The sequence below is a fragment of the Nesoenas mayeri genome, assembly GCF_963082525.1.
Source record: "Nesoenas mayeri genome assembly, chromosome: 4".
NCBI lineage: Eukaryota > Metazoa > Chordata > Aves > Columbiformes > Columbidae > Nesoenas > Nesoenas mayeri.
Genome location: NC_137540.1, coordinates 8,586,213 through 8,605,743, shown reverse-complemented (window position 1 = coordinate 8,605,743; position 19,531 = coordinate 8,586,213). Strand labels below are relative to the sequence as shown.

General features: G+C 46.1%; 1 protein-coding gene across 1 annotated transcript in view; it reads right to left on the bottom strand.

Annotated features, from left to right (window-relative positions):
* Window positions 1–17,729, bottom strand: part of ALPK1 (alpha kinase 1) — a gene marked incomplete at both ends in the record, with an annotated part of 32,062 nt that extends 14,333 nt beyond the window's left edge. Inside the window, 3 exons of the mRNA XM_080343350.1 lie at window positions 639–837; window positions 12,201–12,355; window positions 17,609–17,729. Of these exons, the coding sequence (XP_080199476.1) occupies window positions 639–837; window positions 12,201–12,355; window positions 17,609–17,729 (475 nt within the window). The remainder of the gene's footprint in view (window positions 1–638; window positions 838–12,200; window positions 12,356–17,608) is intronic.
* Window positions 17,730–19,531: the final 1,802 nt, after the last annotated feature.

Here is a 19,531-nt window from a genome sequence, read left to right as displayed (position 1 = left end):
GGGAACATATAGCTCTCTTCTCTGCAAATAAAATATTTGTCATTTGTGTTTTTCAGAGCAGGTTTGTGTGATTTTGTTTTCTTCTCCACAGTGGGACAGTGTGAAGATACATAAGATACATCAAAAATGCTTCAGGTGTTGTCTACTTTATAGGAATGATGGATTTTGTTTTTTAATCAGTTTATCCTCAAGGGGTTGTTAGCTGCATTGTTTGCATAGTCAAGTGGTCCCAATGAAAAATAAAAAAAGCAGCTGGGACAGTGCAGAGAGAACGCTGTGATTCTAATTTATTTTTTAAAGGCCCTTGGTCAGAAGTATAGCAATTCAGATATCCCCGTTTGAAACCAGCAGGGAAGATTTGTTAAGGAACAAAAGCTCCAATTAGTATTTTCCACACCCTTTCACAATTTTCTCCCCTGCTTTTGGCTCTGAAACCCTTTATACCAGCCCCTTTGTGCTAGTGAGAGATGCTGGGAGGGCTCGAGGGGGCTGGGAGTGGGCTGTGTGTTTGAAAAGATGGCACCGGAGCCATAAGCATGTCATTCCTTGTAAGGGACAAAGTATCTTCTTCAAAGTCAAGTAGCTCCTAATTGGGCCTGAGCTGAGAAAATGGAGCGGGGGCTCCGTAGGGGCATTACCTGCGTTGGTGGAGAGGCGAGCCTGGCGGATGACCACCTGAGGGCCGATCGGTGTGGTGGGCTGCAGCTTGTGCAGACCCTTGGCAATCTGAAGAAGTTTGCTGGAGGCATCAATCCAATATAGGAACCGGTCAATCAGGAACACAATAGCAGCTGCCGTCACGCAGTCCTTGACCACGATGGAGGCTTTCAAATAAACCTGAAAAGAACACCAGCGCCACGGGGCAACCTTGGAGAAATTCGCCTCACAAAGGCTCAGCTAACTGTTTACAGAAAATATTCAGCTTTAGTAATCCTCTGCCTAATGGTACTGCCTACCTGCCATTTTAAAGCAGATTGAATATTCTTAACCATTTGCTGTAAGGCAGCCACACAGTTTTATAGCAAGTAAAGTACTGAAGTACGAGAAGCAAATACTCCCTGGCAATTAAAAGGCTGTCTCAAAATTTCTATTCACTTTATAATCTTTATGTTCCTAGGCATTTATACAAAGGAGTAAGTCTTTCTGGCAGTGATCAGATAAGATTTATTATAACCTATAATTATGACTGTTTCTGGTCATATTTTGGTTTTTAGGATAGGAAGGTTCCAGCTGTTAATTTTGTTTGAACTGTAGATATTGTTCCTGATTTTTTTTGGCCTTTATAATTGTTTTTTAGTATTTGGAGCCACATAATTTGGTGGTCTGTTAATGAATTTAAAATATGCCCAACAGATTAACAGCAGTAATAACAATTAGTTTAAAAGGAGGACGTGAGTCCGGAAAGACTGGAAATGGCCACTATAGCCATTGTCCCAGATGGAGCTCAAGCCATCTATACAGAGACAGGAATCACCACTGTCTTGTGCGTAGAAAGCAAACTGAGGCACGCACAGCTCAGAAAATGCCTTTTCAAACAATTTCTGAAAAAAGCAAGGCTCTTGGAACATGCGTGAACATGCAAACGTCTACAGGGTCTGCTATCACTGCTGCTGGTTAGCTGGTGCTCCCAGTAGCTTTAGTGGGAGGACTACATTTCAGCGCCAGCTTTCCTTTTCCTCTTTTTCCTTAGAAGTCCCCTAGGAAACAAGTAACTAACTCATGGGGGACATACAGCTCTCCATGGGACCAGGCCCTAAATATATGCAACCAGCATCAATGCAGCATTAAGACCAGGGGATCAAACACTCCTTTGTACACCGCAAACAAACAGGCCAGGAGTCCAATGTCTTTCCCTTGGAGGTCATCTTTAATGATTTCTAAGTCTATATGAACTATCTTGGATTCCCACAGTGGCTGAGCCATCACACCGACATGAGGAATCAGCCAGAGCTCCTGAGATAGGATGTTGTTGAGGGGACAGGAGGCCAAGGAGGCAGCCATGAGGAGGCACATAGCCTCATTGTGGTTGCAGAAGTCCACATAGATCTGGGGACATCTACCAAAAAAGTGACCCCTTTCCACGGTGGGCAGGGGTCAGCACTCCTGCTGATAGATCAAGGAGGTGTTCTACATGTCTGACACATGGAGGTGCTTCTCTTTGTACAGGTTTGTCATGTAGGGTGTGGAGGACGGCATCTGGTCCATTATTTCACAGGAACACTTTCCTGGTGCAATCACGTTTAGCTAGCACAACGAATGACTAATAACACTGCCTCGAGCCTTCCCCTTCCTATCATGTGTCAAAACCTCTCTGTAGCACAGAAGACAGGATAAAGAGTACAAAATGATGCCTCTAGACTCATCTCTTAGTTAGATTCTTACAAAATTGCTGCAAACTATGAAGAAGGCAGTGGAGGGGAGAGGCACATCGCTTCTGAAATACAGTTTCAGTTGTGGAGCCTCGTGGGTGCCAAATGCAGCCCTGACCTGTCTGGTCTCCATGGTCTCCAGCCATTTCTCATCAGCCTCACATTGCCTATGGAGAGTCTGGCCTCCCACTGCATGGCTTTAATCAATCATCTGGGAGGTGGCTGTGGCCAAGTTCTGCTTCATGGTGTGGTAAGTCACAGGAGGAACAAACCAAACCAAAACAGAAAACAGAGAACACCTTAAACCACACGAAGCCTCCACAGAAAAAGGATGCGTTTCTCATCTCATTCATGTCAGCAAGTAACTCTACTAACAACAGAGTCAAAGCAACACAGGGGAGAGAGGATCGGGCCCCACAGCACCATCAGAGGACGAGAGACTGGCAAGAAAACTTTGTCCAAATCTATACTAAAACATTGAGTTTGGCAGCTATCTCCCATTTTTGTCTTAGCATCAGTCTCCTTCCTTGTATAAACACATGGGCAGAGCCAGAGAGACACCAAGGTCCGCTAAATGCTTTAGACACAACTAGGGCTTCTCAGGCACACCCCTTGGGCTCCTCCCTGCCTAATTTCTATTCTCTTTGCTTTTAGCTAAGAGCTCCACAACCTGACAACAAGACTTGTTCTTGCTTTATAGCAGCATAACCCCCATCTGATCCGGGGGAGGAATCGTAGCAGCCTGACCAAATGATGTTTAGTAGTTTCACAAGCCCAGAGCCCTCCGCGGTGCAGGATAAAGCTCGTGTCAAACGGTTTGGAAAAGAGCCTACAGTATATGGCAGGAAGGCCGGCTTGTAGCGCTGATCTGTTGCAAGTATTTGCTAGCTTGTTTGCACTTCAGTGAGGTGGATTTGTACAAATTTCCTTTTTTTCCTGAGCCCGAGTTGGATTTTCTAAGAGGCTGGCACTTGAAAAGGATTCCTGGAGCCGGGCACGCACAACTCCGCTTGTGCCGCTCAACAATGGAGGAATCCCCCTCTTTAGGCACCTGTAAACTGACACTGCAAACCAGCCATTCGAAATGCTCATGAACAGGCCATATATTTAAGCATAGAGCATCGCCTAATCTATTTTTTTCCTCCCCTTCTTCCTTTAATAGATTGGAGTACAAAAGCCTGAGAGAGGGTGACCTACCAAACAAAAGGGCCTTTGAGTTCCTAGGAAAAGTAGACTTGGAGGAGGATGGAAGGAATCCAAGTGGCCCTATTATTTCCACTTGCACTAATTAGACATTTTTCTGTCAGCTATTGAGCACTGCTGAGAGGCCAAACTCACTGAATTCATTTCTAAAGTGTTTACAGAAGTTTGCATCTGTTTGTGTCTCTTCAGGAGGAAAATAAGCACTTCAATAGCATTGTGGAAAATCTAAACGAAGCATCCTATTCTGAAGGGCTTGGCAGTCTTGCAGCTGCATAACTTAACTCTCCGCTCAATGCTGAAACCTCTTGTGTCCCTCTCCAAAACCAAATGGACACAAAATGTAGAAAAGTCAAGCCAGGGAGAGAAACTCGGCTTCTTTTTTTTTTTTTTTTAATAAAAAAAAAAGGCAGGGCTGCATGCTGTGTGGCACACAGAAACATGGTTCGATGTCAGTCTTTGCATTTATGTCCCCCTGTTCTGAGCTGTACACTGAGAAATTAATACCCGCTCCTTTTATTCACTGCCAACTCGTGTGGCTGTAGAATTCCTCAGCACCTACAGCTAGTGCACCGTCCTGCTGGGCACACACACGAACACGCACAAAGACACTTGCCTCGCCACTCTTAAATGAAACACACGGCTCCCTGTCACCCAGCCCAGACCCAGGGAAACTCTATTGACTTCAAAGATGTCTCAGCCTACCCCAACACAATCAGAAACTCGGCGCCGCTTGCCGCATACAGACACTTTGTTCTGCATAGCAGGCTAGTGCCATAAACAGATTTACTCACTTTCTTTATCACTTTAAAGCCTATGTAGATGCATTGAGAGAGAGAGAGAGAGAGGTATGCACGCACTTTGTTTTCACATCTGTGTCCATGATGTGAAATGCATATGTCTAATTGAGTTTATGACACAAAGGGAGCCTCGCGGCTGGGAAGTGGAATCAGGTGGTGACAGAATTAAATTTGCACGAGATTTCTATACATGGACCATTGGGGAAAATGCAAAACAGCCTTTAGTGAAGGGTTTTTCCTTAATGGCGATGAGTGGGAGGGTGTGCTGTTTGCATGATTTCCTGCATTAGTGGGTTAGCTCCTCCTCACGCTGGGGCTGAAGTTTGGGTCTCAGCTTTAGGTTCAAAGCCACGATGCCTCCTTTGCATGGACAATGGGGGCCGCCCCCAAGAGAGGGGAGAAGCTCAGAACCGGGGCCATCTGGCACTAGAACTGGCAGGAAAGCGTCAAAGGGAAATTATTGGTGCATAGTAAATGAGGATGAGGAGGAGGGGAAGAAAATAGGGGAAAATCTTTATGTGGCAGCTGATGTAAGAGGAATTACAAGCCCAAATAAATGAAATATTGATTTAATCCACTCTCTCTGCCCTCTTTATAAAGCGAGGATCCCATAGGCAAATCTCCCCCAGCCCAGCCTGCAGGCTTGGGAGGGCCCCCTTTGGGAAAACGCCTCTGCAAACAGTGAGGTTAGAAATCAGGGGCAGGAATCATTTCATTTCCAGAGTATCCCCACAGTTTTGCAGACACTCTGGATTCCCGTGTTTGCTTATATCCATTCACCTCAGACTATTTCACTCTTTTTATTTTGTTTGTGGCTGAGCTTTAAAATCTTAAAAGAATCCCCAAGAGAAGTCAACAAAGACATTCTAATTCTGCGCACAGGGCAGGAGTGTCAGTAGCACATACTTCCAGGTACTCTATTTCTCTCCCAAGAGCTGTTCCTAGTTAGCACTTCACTGAACCCTAACAAATTGCCCGGTTTTCTTTTCCCCTACATTCGTTCCCTGTCAGATTAAACACAGAGTCACAACACCAATGGATCTGGCTGAAGTCTCACCCTTTTACCCCACGCACTGTTTGCAAAGCCCGTCTTTCCAAGAGACCAAAGCTGCTGTCACCTCACGGGACTTCTCTATCAATCTCTGCCTTTCATCTGGCAATCAGAGCCCACTCAGCGAATAACAATGAATTAAGCCTCCTACCACCTCTGCGATGGGCAGAAGAAAGCAGGTCCGTGATGTGCAGATGGATACACTTGAAACACAGGACAGTCAAGTCGCACAGTAAATAGCTGCAGACTGAGGAATAAGAAACTTCTGGACACTTTCCCCTCTACTCAGAGCAGCAGAGAACCCTATTTAATGGCTTGAGCTTCTGAAGCTGTTAATTAGCTCAAGTTATTCATCCTGAAGGCAAAGGGTGTTTATTCAATGACAGCAGCATTAGGTCCATTATTAGCAGCTCAAAACACCACAGAATCAGTCAGGTTTTTTTACAACCGACCACATCTTGCTTCACAAACTGAGAAAGTACTAGAGTGAGAATGACCCCCACTTTTATAAATAGCTCTTTTTTTTTTGCAATTTAACTTGCCACTGATTTAATTTTACTATTATTGGCATGTTCCACATGCCGCCCTTGGCTTCTGCTCTCTGCGGGATATTGCCATCTGCAGGGAGCAGAGCTCCAGCAGCCCAGTGCCCGGATTGTCCCTTGGACAGGACCAGCTCCCGTGCTGCAGCCCCATCCCTTGCAGGGCATGGACCCACAGCCATTGACACCCAGCAGAGAAGGCGCCATCCCTGCACAAGCTGCTGTTTGCATGTAGCTCTCAGAGCTGCTCATGGATAGAGGCGATGAAGGGTGTGCACCTACCTGTGAAGGAAAGTGGGACAACCACCTATGTGATGAACTTGAGAGGTCTCAGGAGGGCGGAAAGCAGCAGGTGGCTCAGGCTGCTGAACAGCAGCATTTTGAGGCAAGGGCAGAAGAACAACTCTACAAAGTGTGGAGGAAGCTCCTCGAGTGGGAGTTCCTATGGGCCTTGTTACCTGACAAGGCAGTAGAGATTTGGAATAACCAGAGTCATCTGCAAGAGGGCCTCATTTTTACTTCTTACTAAGGATAGGTGCAGCAATAATTTTGTGGCCCTGATTTGTCCTGCCGTGCTCAAGCTCTAGACTATAAACTATTGTGGTGATTCCCTGTGGTACATTAAAAGACTATTTTGAAGTATATATTTCAATACTCAAAAATAGCTAAGTGCCAGTGACAGAACCACCTCTCTGAGAGGGCAGCATCAAGACTGCTAAATCAGCTAAAATTCCAGGAGTCTCCTTCCTAAATCTGTGTTCTCAAAACAGAAATCCATTTGAGAAGTAATTTAATTTGGAAGGAAAACACAACATATAGCCATCTCAGTAATACATTGAAGGTATTTTCCAGGAAGAAAACACTTCACAAAGTTGCATTGGAGAACAGGAAACCCAACCCATAAGCAAAGAGAACTGTTATCTCCACAAGCACCCAGGATCAGACTTCCCATTTTAAAATTCTGCTGCAGTTTTCCCACATAGGCAGTGGAAGACCAAGTGCTTTGCAGCACTACAGGCTGGCAGCATCAGGGCAGTCACCCTGCACAGCTGAAGCTCTTCTACTTTCATCCTGCCGTTTTGCCAGCAGTGCAGCATCCCCAGCCCTGGGCATTATAAGTGGAAATGAGACATCTGCCAGCCTCCTGTGCTGACAGGACATCAGCTCTGATACTTCTCATTTACAAAGCGACAGAGATCATGCATTGTAAGGGGAGACTGGGATGCCACCAGTTCCCTCTCATGCTGAATTCAGCTCACAGCCACAGCTGTCCTGTACGTCACCCTCCGTTCCACTAGGATCACCTAAGAAGAGCTCTTATGAGGCAGGTAGCAAAAGGTCAGCCTGAACAACTAGGATCCCAGGGCTACGATTTAGGGCTTTAATTCTCCTGTTACCACACCAACAGGTAGAAAGAGAAGAAAACTAAATCCTCAGGCCCTTCTTTAGTTCTCTTTCAAAAGCTCCCACCTCTCAAGTGCCACACAGATCTAAGGGCAGTTAGGGCAGGTCCCACAGAATGGTTTCCCTAATGATAATCCACCAGCACATAATTAGCCAAAGCCCAGGCAAGGGCTGTGGGGACTTATTTTCTAGTTTTTCCAATATTCCCATTAACTCCAATGAGATTCTATGCCAGCAGGGCCAGGATCCACTTTTCCCTATGCACGGCAGGGAGCGCGGGGTCAGCCTGCGCAGCTCCCTGCAGCGGGTGCAGAGGTACCTGCAGGATCCCCGCTTTTGGGCAGCCCTGGTAGCACAGCACCAGCAGCACCCCTGGGGTGAGGGCTCCCTGTGACCCACTGCACACAGCTGGAGACCTGACAGACACCTTTAATCCAGAGGCTGGTGTACCCCACAGATTTAACGACATTTTAATAGTCCATTTAAATATTAACGGCAGATCATTTTCCTCAGTATCGTTCCACAGGCAAGCCCTTGGATGATGAAATATTTGAAACTGGGACTTATCTTTTGCGTTGTTACTGTACCTACCCCAGCAGACCCTGGTCCACGGCTGAATGCCTGAGCCTGGGTAGAAGAACTATTGATACATGTGATAAAACTAAAGTGAAGCCCTACATCATTGCAATAGCTTTGAAAACAGGTTCTGATCTTGCAAAAAATAATTAAAATATCAATGTTGCATGAATAACCCCACAAGACAACTACTTGTGTGCATAGAGTTGTCCTTCAATGAAACCCGCAATAGGGTTTGTGGGATCAATGCCTACGTGTACATGGACATGTTGCCCTCTATTGGCTGGTAATTAACTGAAAGTAAAGACATTTCCATCCCTTCACACATGGGAGATCTGCAGGAAGGTTCACACCAGCAGCCTCTGTTTTGGAACTGCAGCCCCAGTCCTAACCCCACAGAGCATTTGTTAGTTACAGAGATAAAGTAATCCCTCCTTATTTATATTTGTCAACAAGGATCCCATTACAATTGATTTTACTTTGATGATAAAAATAAAAATCCCAGTGTTTCCTAGTTTTTACTTTGGATACAAATGTTGGTTATTGCTCTTCAAGCCTTAGTGCAGATTCCCACTAAAGGGGTGCTCAGGCTGAGAGGGAAGGCTGCAGGATGGGCCTGGTTTGCTACCCAGTGACAGTGAACCTGCTAGGAAAACGTGGCAAACAGTATGTTGGGCTTGTTGAATTGAGGTGTCCTTTGCCTTAGTTGGTGAACACCTGGCAGGGAAAACAAAAATTAAAACCATACCGCCCCAAGAAACCCAAAATACCCCATCTTCTATAAGATGTAAAGATTTTTTAATAACAACCAGAAGTGCTGATTTGCCTCAGGGATTACAATAAATCCATTGCCTCAAAATCCATAGGGAGGTTCAATAATTTCATATAGCACAGAAAGAAGAGGAAAAACAATATGTTTGCATCCACTGCCAGAATCTGCTGCAGCAGCAGCACAACTCCCGTTGAACTGAGGCTGCAGTGGGGGAGTACCAAGGAAAGCCTGGTTTGCTGCTTCCTATCACCCCCTGAGCTGTTTTTGCCATGTTTTCTTACTGCCTCAGTCAGCATGTAGGAGTAATGAGCATCCCACGGCAGAGGTGAAGAAGAGTACTTTAAAAGGATGCAGGTGCAGGTGGCTTTGCCTTCTTGACATGTTAAACTAGCATGCAGCCGCCAGCAATGGGTATCCCACTTTTTAAAGTGCAACACTAAGGCAAACCCTTGAAGCCAAAGCCTAATCCGCTTACTCACTGTGCTGGTCTCATGGAGCCTTTCAGCCTACTCGCAGAGTAAAACATCCTCATGGTGAGCGCTGCTTGCCCGCTCAGCCTCCTCGTAACACTGCCAGTGTGTTATGGTAATGAAGCGCCTTTCATTCATGGATCTCAAAGCACTTTTTAAATATAATGAATTACGGTTTATGAGCTTATTGTAAGCATGGCAAATTAAAATAAACAGAGATGAAAAAATTTAAAGGTCTTTCCAAACAATAAATCGACAAAGACTTATTTTTTTTTTCCTTTGGGGAATTAAATTATCCTTCTGTGTCTCATGCCAAAAAAAAAATAAAAAGAAGAAAAAAAGTTGTTCGGACTTTTATCTTTCCTCATCACACTGTAATCACTTCTCTTCAGCCCCATTTCCACCCCCCCCCCCCAGCTTTTCATTCAAAGAACTGAAGCAGCCTTTGCTCTGCCTTGAAATTTTATTTAAAAAAAAAAAGGGAGGGGGGAAGGAATGCATGAAGGGGAAAAAAAATCCCTTTTCCTGAGTAATACTAATAATACAGGTCAAAATGTCAGTCTATCTACAATTAAATGGAAAACAAAAAAGGTTTTCCCTTTTTCCCATGGTACAATGGCACTGGAATATAAATTACCGATGAAGATGAAATAATACTTCAAAGCACATGGGGAAAGGCAGCACAATGTTTACAAAGTATTTTTAACTGCAGGATGAAACATTGAAGACAACGGTAACCAATGGACTTCAGGGGGTGTCGGTGAATAGTCTAAAACTAGCATGCGGTAGGATTTTAGGTCCCTATAGTCTATGACCCCACGATATGCTTTGTTTAACAAAGGCAGCTGCAGTTATCAACAGATGTTTCAGCAATAAATAATTGGTATCATCTCAGAAAAGATCCGTCTACCTGGGGAGAGGGCATAATGCTGCAAATACTGCTCTGCTATTACCGCCACATTAATCTCCCATCTAGCCAGGTCTCTCAGGGAGTTTACTGCAGGTGTTTATCCTGGGAGAGAGCAGACAAACGCTCCCAAGTTAGAGCGCTGTGTGGGGATTGTAAAGGAGGTCAACCTCTGCCATAAATTTCTGTCTAAGGCCACACACACCAAAGAGAAAAAGAAAATAAATACCCAAGCAGCAGCCGCTCCCCGCCTCCCCCCGCCTGCCCACCCCAAGCAAACTCAGGGTTCCCGTAATGCGGGATGCTGGCGATGGGACGCTGGGGCTGACACCTCGCAGCCCTGCAGTTGGCTTTTCTGAGCCTCTCATTGCTATTAAAAGTAATCTTCGTCCTCAAACAAAACTTGCTGGCCTTACTCGGGCAGGGCTCTCTCTGAAGCAGGTGAAATCTCCCTGCCACCTTGGAGTTAACAGCAGCTTTGTAGATGGATTTCAGTGGGGTCAGACTCTCCCTACCCCAGCCACCAGATTTTCAGGGCGAACTGCCCCTTCCCTTTAGGACTGGGATTGTGTTGGCTTCAGACATGCACCACTGTAAGCACAAAAACCCCCTCACAAACCTCATCTTTACTTCATGTCTGTCCTGCCAAAGGGATACTCGTTAGCCTAGAGACTAAGTTTACCACTGAAAAGGGAGTTCTCTGATTGCTACAAGTCACGTCTGACGTGCCTCCAAGAAAATCAGAAAAGCAAAAAGCAATCCACATTTCTTGCTGCTTTCTAATCTTCAAGCTCAAACTGATCATCACCTTACAGCAGGGGCATCAAGCTCATCTTCACTGGGGGCCCCATCAGCCTCACGGTTGCCTTCAAAGGGCTGAATGTAGTTTTAGGACTGTATAGATGTAGGAGTAGTTACAGGTTGACACCCCTTCCTTACAGGACAGGATTCCCATGCACCATTTGGATCCTGCAACTCCTACATAGCTAAGTATCCTTTAATCACAGGAGAAGTCGCATTAAATTCTTCCCTTTCCTGCTTAGATTTTGGCCAGCTTTAGTCCTCAGAGGGATCCTGTCAAGTAATGGTGATGAATTGTGCAAGCCCTACTAAAGTGAATAAACCTCACTGCCTCCTAGCAGCACTGAATTAAACAAGGAACATCACTCTCTTCAAACTCATGGTTTTTGTAAAACTTCATGTAAACATTTGCATTTTAATTTTTATTATAATGCTGGCTCTTCAGGGAAGAGGTAAACATTGTCTTAGTGGAAACAGACCCAGAACTGCCCTGTGAAGCCAGAGGAACTGAAAAACCAAGCATCTAAACTAACGTGGGTTGACCACAAAAGTGGGTAGAAACAGCATAAAAAGTCAAAGTCATTGCTGCATACTTCAATGGACAGGGTTGTTGTTCTGCAGGGTGCTCAATACATGGACAATCCCTATATGTTTCTGGGACCACTTCCAGACAAGACAGAGCTAGCGCTCTCTGCTCTGCGATGTCTTTGTCATTGCCATCTAGGCACTTTTTTCCTTGCATAGCAGCAGCCAAATGTCCAGACATACTCAAAACTTCACCACTTTAATCAATTTCATATTCTCTGTGTCAGCAAACCACGTAAAACTGCAGGTACCAGCAAGACCTCGAACCAACAGCCTTGTGTGGCCACGAGCTACGTAGCCAATGGACCAGAAGCCAAACAGTGAGGCAGAACTGCCTCTGATCTTACACCCTTGGGGTCACACAGCAGTGGAGAGCAGGACCTTCCTCTCCTTTGAAGAAGCATTGGTGACATAGAGATGAGCTGTCTCACAAGGAGGAGGAAACCAGGATTCACACGTGTTGCTTCAGGGCAACTTCAATGAAAAAAATCTGAAAGCAAAAGTAACCTCTGGGTCCTTCTCTTGTCTGAGGACCGAACCAGACAAAAGCCACAGCTCTACTTTGGCCCTTAGACCTTTCTCAGCAGCCCCTTCCCAACAAAGACTTGCTCACCTCCTGCAGTTACAGTGCAGAAAAACAAGTCCCTGAACCCACAGGGGCTTTGCACACCCTCAGATACCTCAGCAGGACATTTTATGCAACAGGTGTGTTGAACTTCATACCAGCAAATGAGGGAGCCTCACGCTGATCATATCTTGCAGGTTTGTTTTGTCTTCTGGGCCTACATCTTGTTTGTATTGCCACCTCTCCGGCACAAAGGGCCACTTCATTTCCTTCGCCTCCTCCAGAAGGGTCCTCAAGTCCTCGGGAAGCAAAGCTGAAAAGATCAAAGTACAGGTAAAGGTATTGCAGTCTGTTCAGCTGTATTGTTACACAGAACACCCACCCTGCAAACAAGCATACCTTCCCTCTCGCCCCCACCCAACCTTCTCCCAGTTGCTGCCAGCTCTTAGCCCTTGCCACCAGCCTTTTCAGGAGGGAAGGTGAGCTGGCCTGTCATCGTCACCCTTGGCTGCTTTGCCCTGCAGGTAAATGGCAGCCATCAGCCATTAAAAAGGTTTTTAGGAGGAAGCCCCGCTGGCTGGTGGCTGTGAAGAGCTCCTCCAAGAGAGAAAGGAGAGAACCCATTCCCCCCTGTCAGAGCAAATGGGGCCAACAGCACAGGAAACCTGCCTGCCTTGCTCAGGACTGCCTTGAAGATCTTGCTTGCGGCAGTGGCACAGCCAGCTTGAAAAGCCACATCCAAACTGAGAGAGAAACCCTGACCATATACAGCAATTAGACAAAGATCTAAAGGGCTGTAATGAATAACGAGCACAGACCCTTGAGAGTAATTGACTGATAATTCATTAAAAATGCTGCTGGCTTGAGTTACTCAACCTACTCCTATAGTAGCAGCCGTAAACTACAGGACACACCTTCTCCCTGCACAAGAGAACCCACTGCTATAGCAAGACAAAATCGTTTCAGCCACATGCATGGGAACCACCATTAACACTGCAGTGCCCAGGAATGCATGGCAGATACCAGCTGAAGCCTTTTGATGAGATTCACTGTTTGAAGCTGATGCAACTTCCTTGAAGCCAGCTTAGCCAAGTAATTCACAGCAGCTGAGGAACTTGAGCTTCTGCATTTCTCTTGCAGTTTGCAACAGAAGTTAAAAATAAGTTAAAAGGACAAGGTGCCCCTGCTCCATGCATGCTCCTACCAACAGGCACAGCCAGCATGGAGCTGCACAGAAACTCCAGTCCTCATACCTTTCACCTGAGGATTCCCAAACCCTACCCAAAGCACAGCTTACCTCCCAACTGGAAAGACCAAGCACAGAGGAGTCAAAAGACAGACTTTTTGATGAGGGTAAAGTATTCTTGTCCTACTCAAAGTGCAACAAGAGGGAACTACCTCAAGTTGAAACAGGGAAGGTTTAGATTTGATATTAGGGAAAATTTCCTCATGGAAAGGGTTGTCAAGCACTGGAACAGGCTGCCTACGGAAGTGGTTGAGTCACCATCCCTGGAAGTGTTTAAAAGATGTGTAAATGAGGTTCTTTGGCACATGGTTTAGAGGTGGACTTAGCAGTGCTAGGTTAATGGTTGGACTCGATAATCTTAAAGGTACTTTCAAACCTAAACAATTGTATGATTCCATGATTCTACTCCCAGCTTGCAGGCACTGAGCCTGGGCTGACCTGTGCCTACTCCTTCCTCAGCCTGGCCCTTCACCTCTCAGCACAGCGCGTATCAGTGGCTTCAGTTGGATCTCTGACCTGACCCGACTAAGGATGCCACTGCTAGCAGGAGAACACAGCTAGAGATCTGGGCCCAGATTTATCCCTTCCTTTCAGCTGCAGCCCACATTCATTCTCGCTGAAACAGCAGTGAAACTGCAGCCTGAGTGTGTGCTGTGCTAACCACTCAGCCAGGCAGCCCCTTTGGCCAATAAAAGTGGATTAACAGGGATTATTGACCAGATGGGGTTAATGGTGATCATCAGCTGCAGATCTAGCTCCTTCTGGCCATTAATCCTCAGGAAAAACCTGCTCAGAGACCATCATTGCTTTAACAGAGCAATGCAATAAATGTATTACTACATATTTTTTAATCAATACTCTATGGATGACTGTAGAAAATGCACTACCTAAAAATTCGATGTCATGATCATATTACTGTGCGCTTTTCCTGGGAAAAAGTGGGAAGTCGTATATTGAGGGCCCTTTTCCAAAAGTCACCTTTAAAACTATATCCCTTTATCCAGCCCAAGTTTACTCACTTGTTGCTGCAACTCTGGACATGCTTCCCATTGCACATCACAGCTTCACATGTTTCCCTGCCCTTCTGAAATGGTGTCTAGAGAGGCTCAGCCCTCTGCAAGTGGCAAGGTGGCCAAGGGGCAGGGCTGGAAGGGAGCAAGCAACCACCCTCACGCTTCTCATGGCTCCCACTGCAAAATCAGCACATAAGCAGGGACACCGACCGCACCACAGGGAGCACAAAATGAGGAATGGAGGGATTTATCCCCTATGTAGAATGGTCAGAAGGATGTTAGTACTCAAAGTATAGAGCTTCCCAAGATCTTCCCTAAAGAAAAATGGGGAGTGCCTGAAGGGAGTCACAGCACGCACCACTGTAATGTTTACCCATATGATCCCATAGGAATGGCTTTTGGGGGAGAATTTAGAGAAACAGAAATGGGATGCTTACACAGGCAGCCTTTCTGTCTCCTTCTCTACCACCTTATTCAGTCTTTCCCACACAAACTCATGCTTACTTAAATAATGTTAAACCAAGAAAAAGTAATCGTGTCAGTAACTACGGAAATAATGGCATAACACGGATGTTAGCATTCTCTCTAAAGCATAAAAGGTATTACTGCTGTTCTCTTGTTTTCTGTGTTATCCTTAGTTAAACCTCAATCCTCCTACTTGATGCACTGAAGAACAAAGAACATGGCCAAATTATTTCATATTGAACTTTGCTTTTTTTATACAGGCATCTCCAGCAGTCGCTACTGCTGAGCTGGTTAGAAAAGGAAACCAGTGTAACATTTTCAGAAGGACTTGGTGATCTAGGAACCTTCAGACATCTTTGGGGTTGGACATTCATGTAAGCCTAGCATGATGCCACTTCCAGCCTGGCTCCAGATCTAGTTGTCACCGCATGGAAATAAACACAGTTGGCGTGTAAATGACCATGGGATTATGTTGAATTGCAAGAACATCCACTAGAACCACACAAACCAGTTAGGGAGCTAGTGTGAACATCCACTAGAACCACACAAACCAGTTAGGGAGCTAGCATAAACATGCACTAGATGGGAGCTAGTGTGAACACACTCTTGTAGATTTTGCCTAAAATCCATCTCCAAGGACAAGAGTTTACTCTTGTAACAGATAGTGAATTTATATTGCCTGTGTGAGAACAGCTGATAACAGAGTTTGAACGGGCTCAGAAGTTGATTTGAATGATTTCTAGCCTGAAAAAAAGAGAAATCCAGACTCATCTAACACCCATTCTGCCCCCTCAAATAAAGCAAGATAAGGATTTGCTCCTCCTCGCCCCTCTCCCCCCATTTATGTGTATCTGGCTTTCAGTTCCTCCTGCGCCCGATCTGAGCAAGCCGGGGTGAACAAAGGCAGCGCCGGGAGGAGGGGGGTGAAGAACCCCCCTTGCTTTGGGAGGAGGGGGGTGAAAAGCACCCCCCCCCGCTTTGGGAGGGTCCCCCCAGCCCGCCCGCGCCGCCAGAAGTGACCCTGGGATAATGTCACTATTCTGCGGGAGGCACATGTGGACCCGCCGCTCGGCACCGCTGCCTCCGAACCACCTGCCAGAGGAAAAGGGGCTCTCCGGAGCCCAGAGACACCGGCCTGCGAGGAGCCTTCCCGGGCTGGGAGCCCCAGCGGTTATTAATGTCGCTGTCACCGCCCCGCTGCTGGGCTCTTTTTCTTTCTGCTTCCAGGCAGCTGAGAGGAACAGGTCCCTCGGAAAAGCCTGAGCCCTTCACTTCGGGCTCTGATCGCCCATTTCCTGAAGCAGTTTACCTGAAGGACCATGTCTAATTGAGTGATTATAAGGGCACTGATTTACCTTATCTGGAACTAAACTGATTATTTCTTATACTTTGTGGTATTTAATAGGAGAAAAGGAGGGAGGAGGATGAGGGGAAAAAAGCGCTACCTGATTACGAGTTCAAGAGCCTATTCTAAAGAGCCATAATAAAGCTTAAAAGAATTTGTGGTGAAAAAACAAAGTGCCCTTTGTTGAAAACAAGAAAAGAAGAGAAAAATCTTCCAGTATCCATAACAGAAACCTATACACCACCCTCCACCGCAAACAGACTTAGGTGCTTCAGAAAAAGGCAGCTGACCTCCCAGCAACAACAAGGATGTTCAGAAAAACATATTCTCAACGGCTCCGCGCTCTGAGACAAACAAAGGATTTTACAGATCAAATTAACATTATGGCCGAGTCATTCATGCAAACCAAACCCAAACATTATTAACACTAAACCGAAAAAACAGACAGTACTGCAAAAGTGTCATGCAAAGGAAAATCTGCACATGGCTAGATTATTTTTTTCCTGATGCCCTTATTTTTTTTTCCACCAGAAATTTCATCTTCATGCTTTACTATATTCTTCTTCCGTATTTCCTGAAGTTATTTTTCTGTGTGGCACAAAGGAATACATCACCTCCCTGCCCTGCACCAAAAAGGTCTAATTCAAACAAGTCCAGCAATTCAAACGTGGCTTTTATTTTGTGAATAAAAAAGCTGTGGCAATTAAGTTACGTAGCCCTCTGGAAGTCTGAATCTAGAGAAAACCAAACTGAGTGTATTACGCCCTTTTGTGATTGACATGAACAAATTTGGGGATTTCCACTGGAATTAAGAAACAAGCAATTTTTTTACAAACCACTGTCAGAGCACCACAGCGATACCTAAATAAATGCTGTTTTCCAGCATGTAACGCCAGCATTAAAACAAATGAAGAACCCTTCTATTACAGCTCTCACTAAATACTGCTTCCTCTCCTGGTTATTTATTCCAGCCATTAGCCCACATGGATTTTCTTTTCAGGAGGGATATTGCAAGATTTTTTTTCTTTGGACACCACTTACAGAGGTCACGCACATTTTACAAGATAAAGATTCAGGCAATGAGCTCTTTAATATATTAGGAGAAGCTGACAAACAGAAAAGGCCCTCCCCCAGTTCCTATGAAAGAAGAGGAAATATGTGCCCTTATTCAGAAGTTGTATCCTTTTTTTTCTTTTTTCTTTTTTTTTTTTTTTAATAACTGAAATTTATGTGCATCAGCAAACTTTCAGGCATTGTTCTTCCCAAACTGAACTGTTCCTTGCAGCCTCATGTTTACTGAAGCCTAAAATTAGAACTGACAGCAATTCACTGCAACAAAGTGGGCTTCTTTCCCTGCCTGCCTGTAGCCCGCATCCCATTCATGGCCTCGAAATCCAGGCATCTCTTGACACTCATCTGCCAGGAGAATAAAAATAGGGCAGGGCTCAGGACTGGCCGCTGCTGCCGTGGTCCTGCCGGCTCTCCTGGGGACCTCACCTTGGCACCACCGGTATTCTCGCTCGTCTTCCTCGCATGTGTCAGCCTTGGCCGACAGGAGCGCATCCAGAGCCCACTTGCACTCCTGCAGCAGCGTGGCCACGGCGTTTTGATTATTCATGAAGGCTGATCCCACTCGGCTGTGAATTGGATGTCCCCGGGTGCACAGTGATCAATTACTTAAGAGAAGACACGGATTCTAAATGAAAAGGATCCCTTCAAGGCTGAGGTACCTGGTGAACAAAAGAGGGGGAAAATGATTAACTAAAGTATCATCAATTATCTGAAAGGCTCAAGCAGGGAGAAATAATAGGGGAAATACATGAAAATACATGACAGCCTCGGAGGACTTTATTAGAGGAGTGTGTGAAATTACTGCAGGGTCTTGGTGACAAACTGTGCAAGGCAAACATCTCTGAGGTGCCAGGGAGAAAAGACGCGCTTTTCAATGGAGCTGTGAAAGCCCAAGCAGGGAAGTGACTAGCCAGGGTGTGCCGAAGCCCCTTGCATCTGGGAGGGTCAGACTGTCGTACACTGTGAGCCTGGACTGAATGGCAGACGCACGTGTGCTCTGAGCTCACGGAGGATGCTGTGTACGTTTCCCAAACACTGGAGGAAACCACAAGGCCATCTCTTTTACCCTGGGGCATGGGAGCACATCACTCTCTCCCCTCACACTATCCCCACTCCTGCCATGCAACATGGTGTCCTACCAATATTTGCTTGAGGTAGTCAAGTAAAAATGGTCTTTGAAGGAGCCCGCCTGAATTAGTGGTCCTTTTGCTGATGATGTAGCATGTATCAGGAGCTAACCTAGCACAAAGTCACAGGCCTGCAGGACAAGTGCTGGCATTGATCAGAGCTGCCCCAGCTTTGTGACATACAGAAGGGACTGGGGCTTTTGACAGTCTTAATGAAATGCACGAGGCTTGTTTTTGTCACAGAGGGGTCTCCCACCATCAGACCAGCTGTCCGGAGCCCTTCCAAACCTGATAACCACTTCTTCCCACCTCTCACACCGATGCCACACCACTGCCTCCCCTCCTTGTGCCTCTCCCCACCCTCAGGATGCCCTCCTGGCACAAGTGCTGCCAAGCACCCTTCGAGGCAGGAGCCAGAAGCACCCACAGATCAGGGCTGAGGAGATCAGCTGGTAGCAGCCACATGCACGCTCTGGATACACTGCGGCTGCTGCAGAACAACTCGCATGTGATGTGCAAGGTACCAGCACCAAATCCTTTCCAGTAAACTTGGGGTGAAGCCCCTAGTAGCATAAGTCTGCCAGAATCTGCTTGGACCACTTTTATCCAAGGCCAGCTCTCTGTACATCCCCCCAGCTGTGTGGCCTGCCATAACTTTTCTACTGCAAGTCCTTCAGGTGCTTGTGACATTGCCAATGGTGGTGTAGAGAAAAACCCAGGTATCCAGCTTGGCATCTGCCAAAACAAGCAAGCAGTTTTCAAAACCGAAGCATGGAAGAAACACTTCCCCCCGCCCCCAATTTGGTAATGGTCTTACTTAGAAAACTGCTCCCACAATTTCGAAGCAATGTGGTTGGAAACAGCCTCTATGAAAACACTTTTAGAGCTGGGGAACTGTAAGACTCTGAAGGGGGAGGGGGAGTGCAAAGGAACACACATACAGGTACAGTTTGTTCTGCCGACTAGAAACAGCTTATATTTTAGCAAATAAATTTCCAGACATTTTTTCCTTTCTATTGCAGCTGTGGGATCACTGGATCCCGGAGCTGGTGGCAGATAGCCTCTGTTTTCAACAGCACCAAGTAAGAGTGAGCGGCCAGATTGAAAAGCGGAGGGCAAAAGAGATGCACTCATGCGAAAGCAGAGAGGATCAGAGAGCCTGCCATGCAAGGGCAGGTGGAGCAGGGCAAAACATGGGATTCATCAGCAAAGAGCCTGGAGG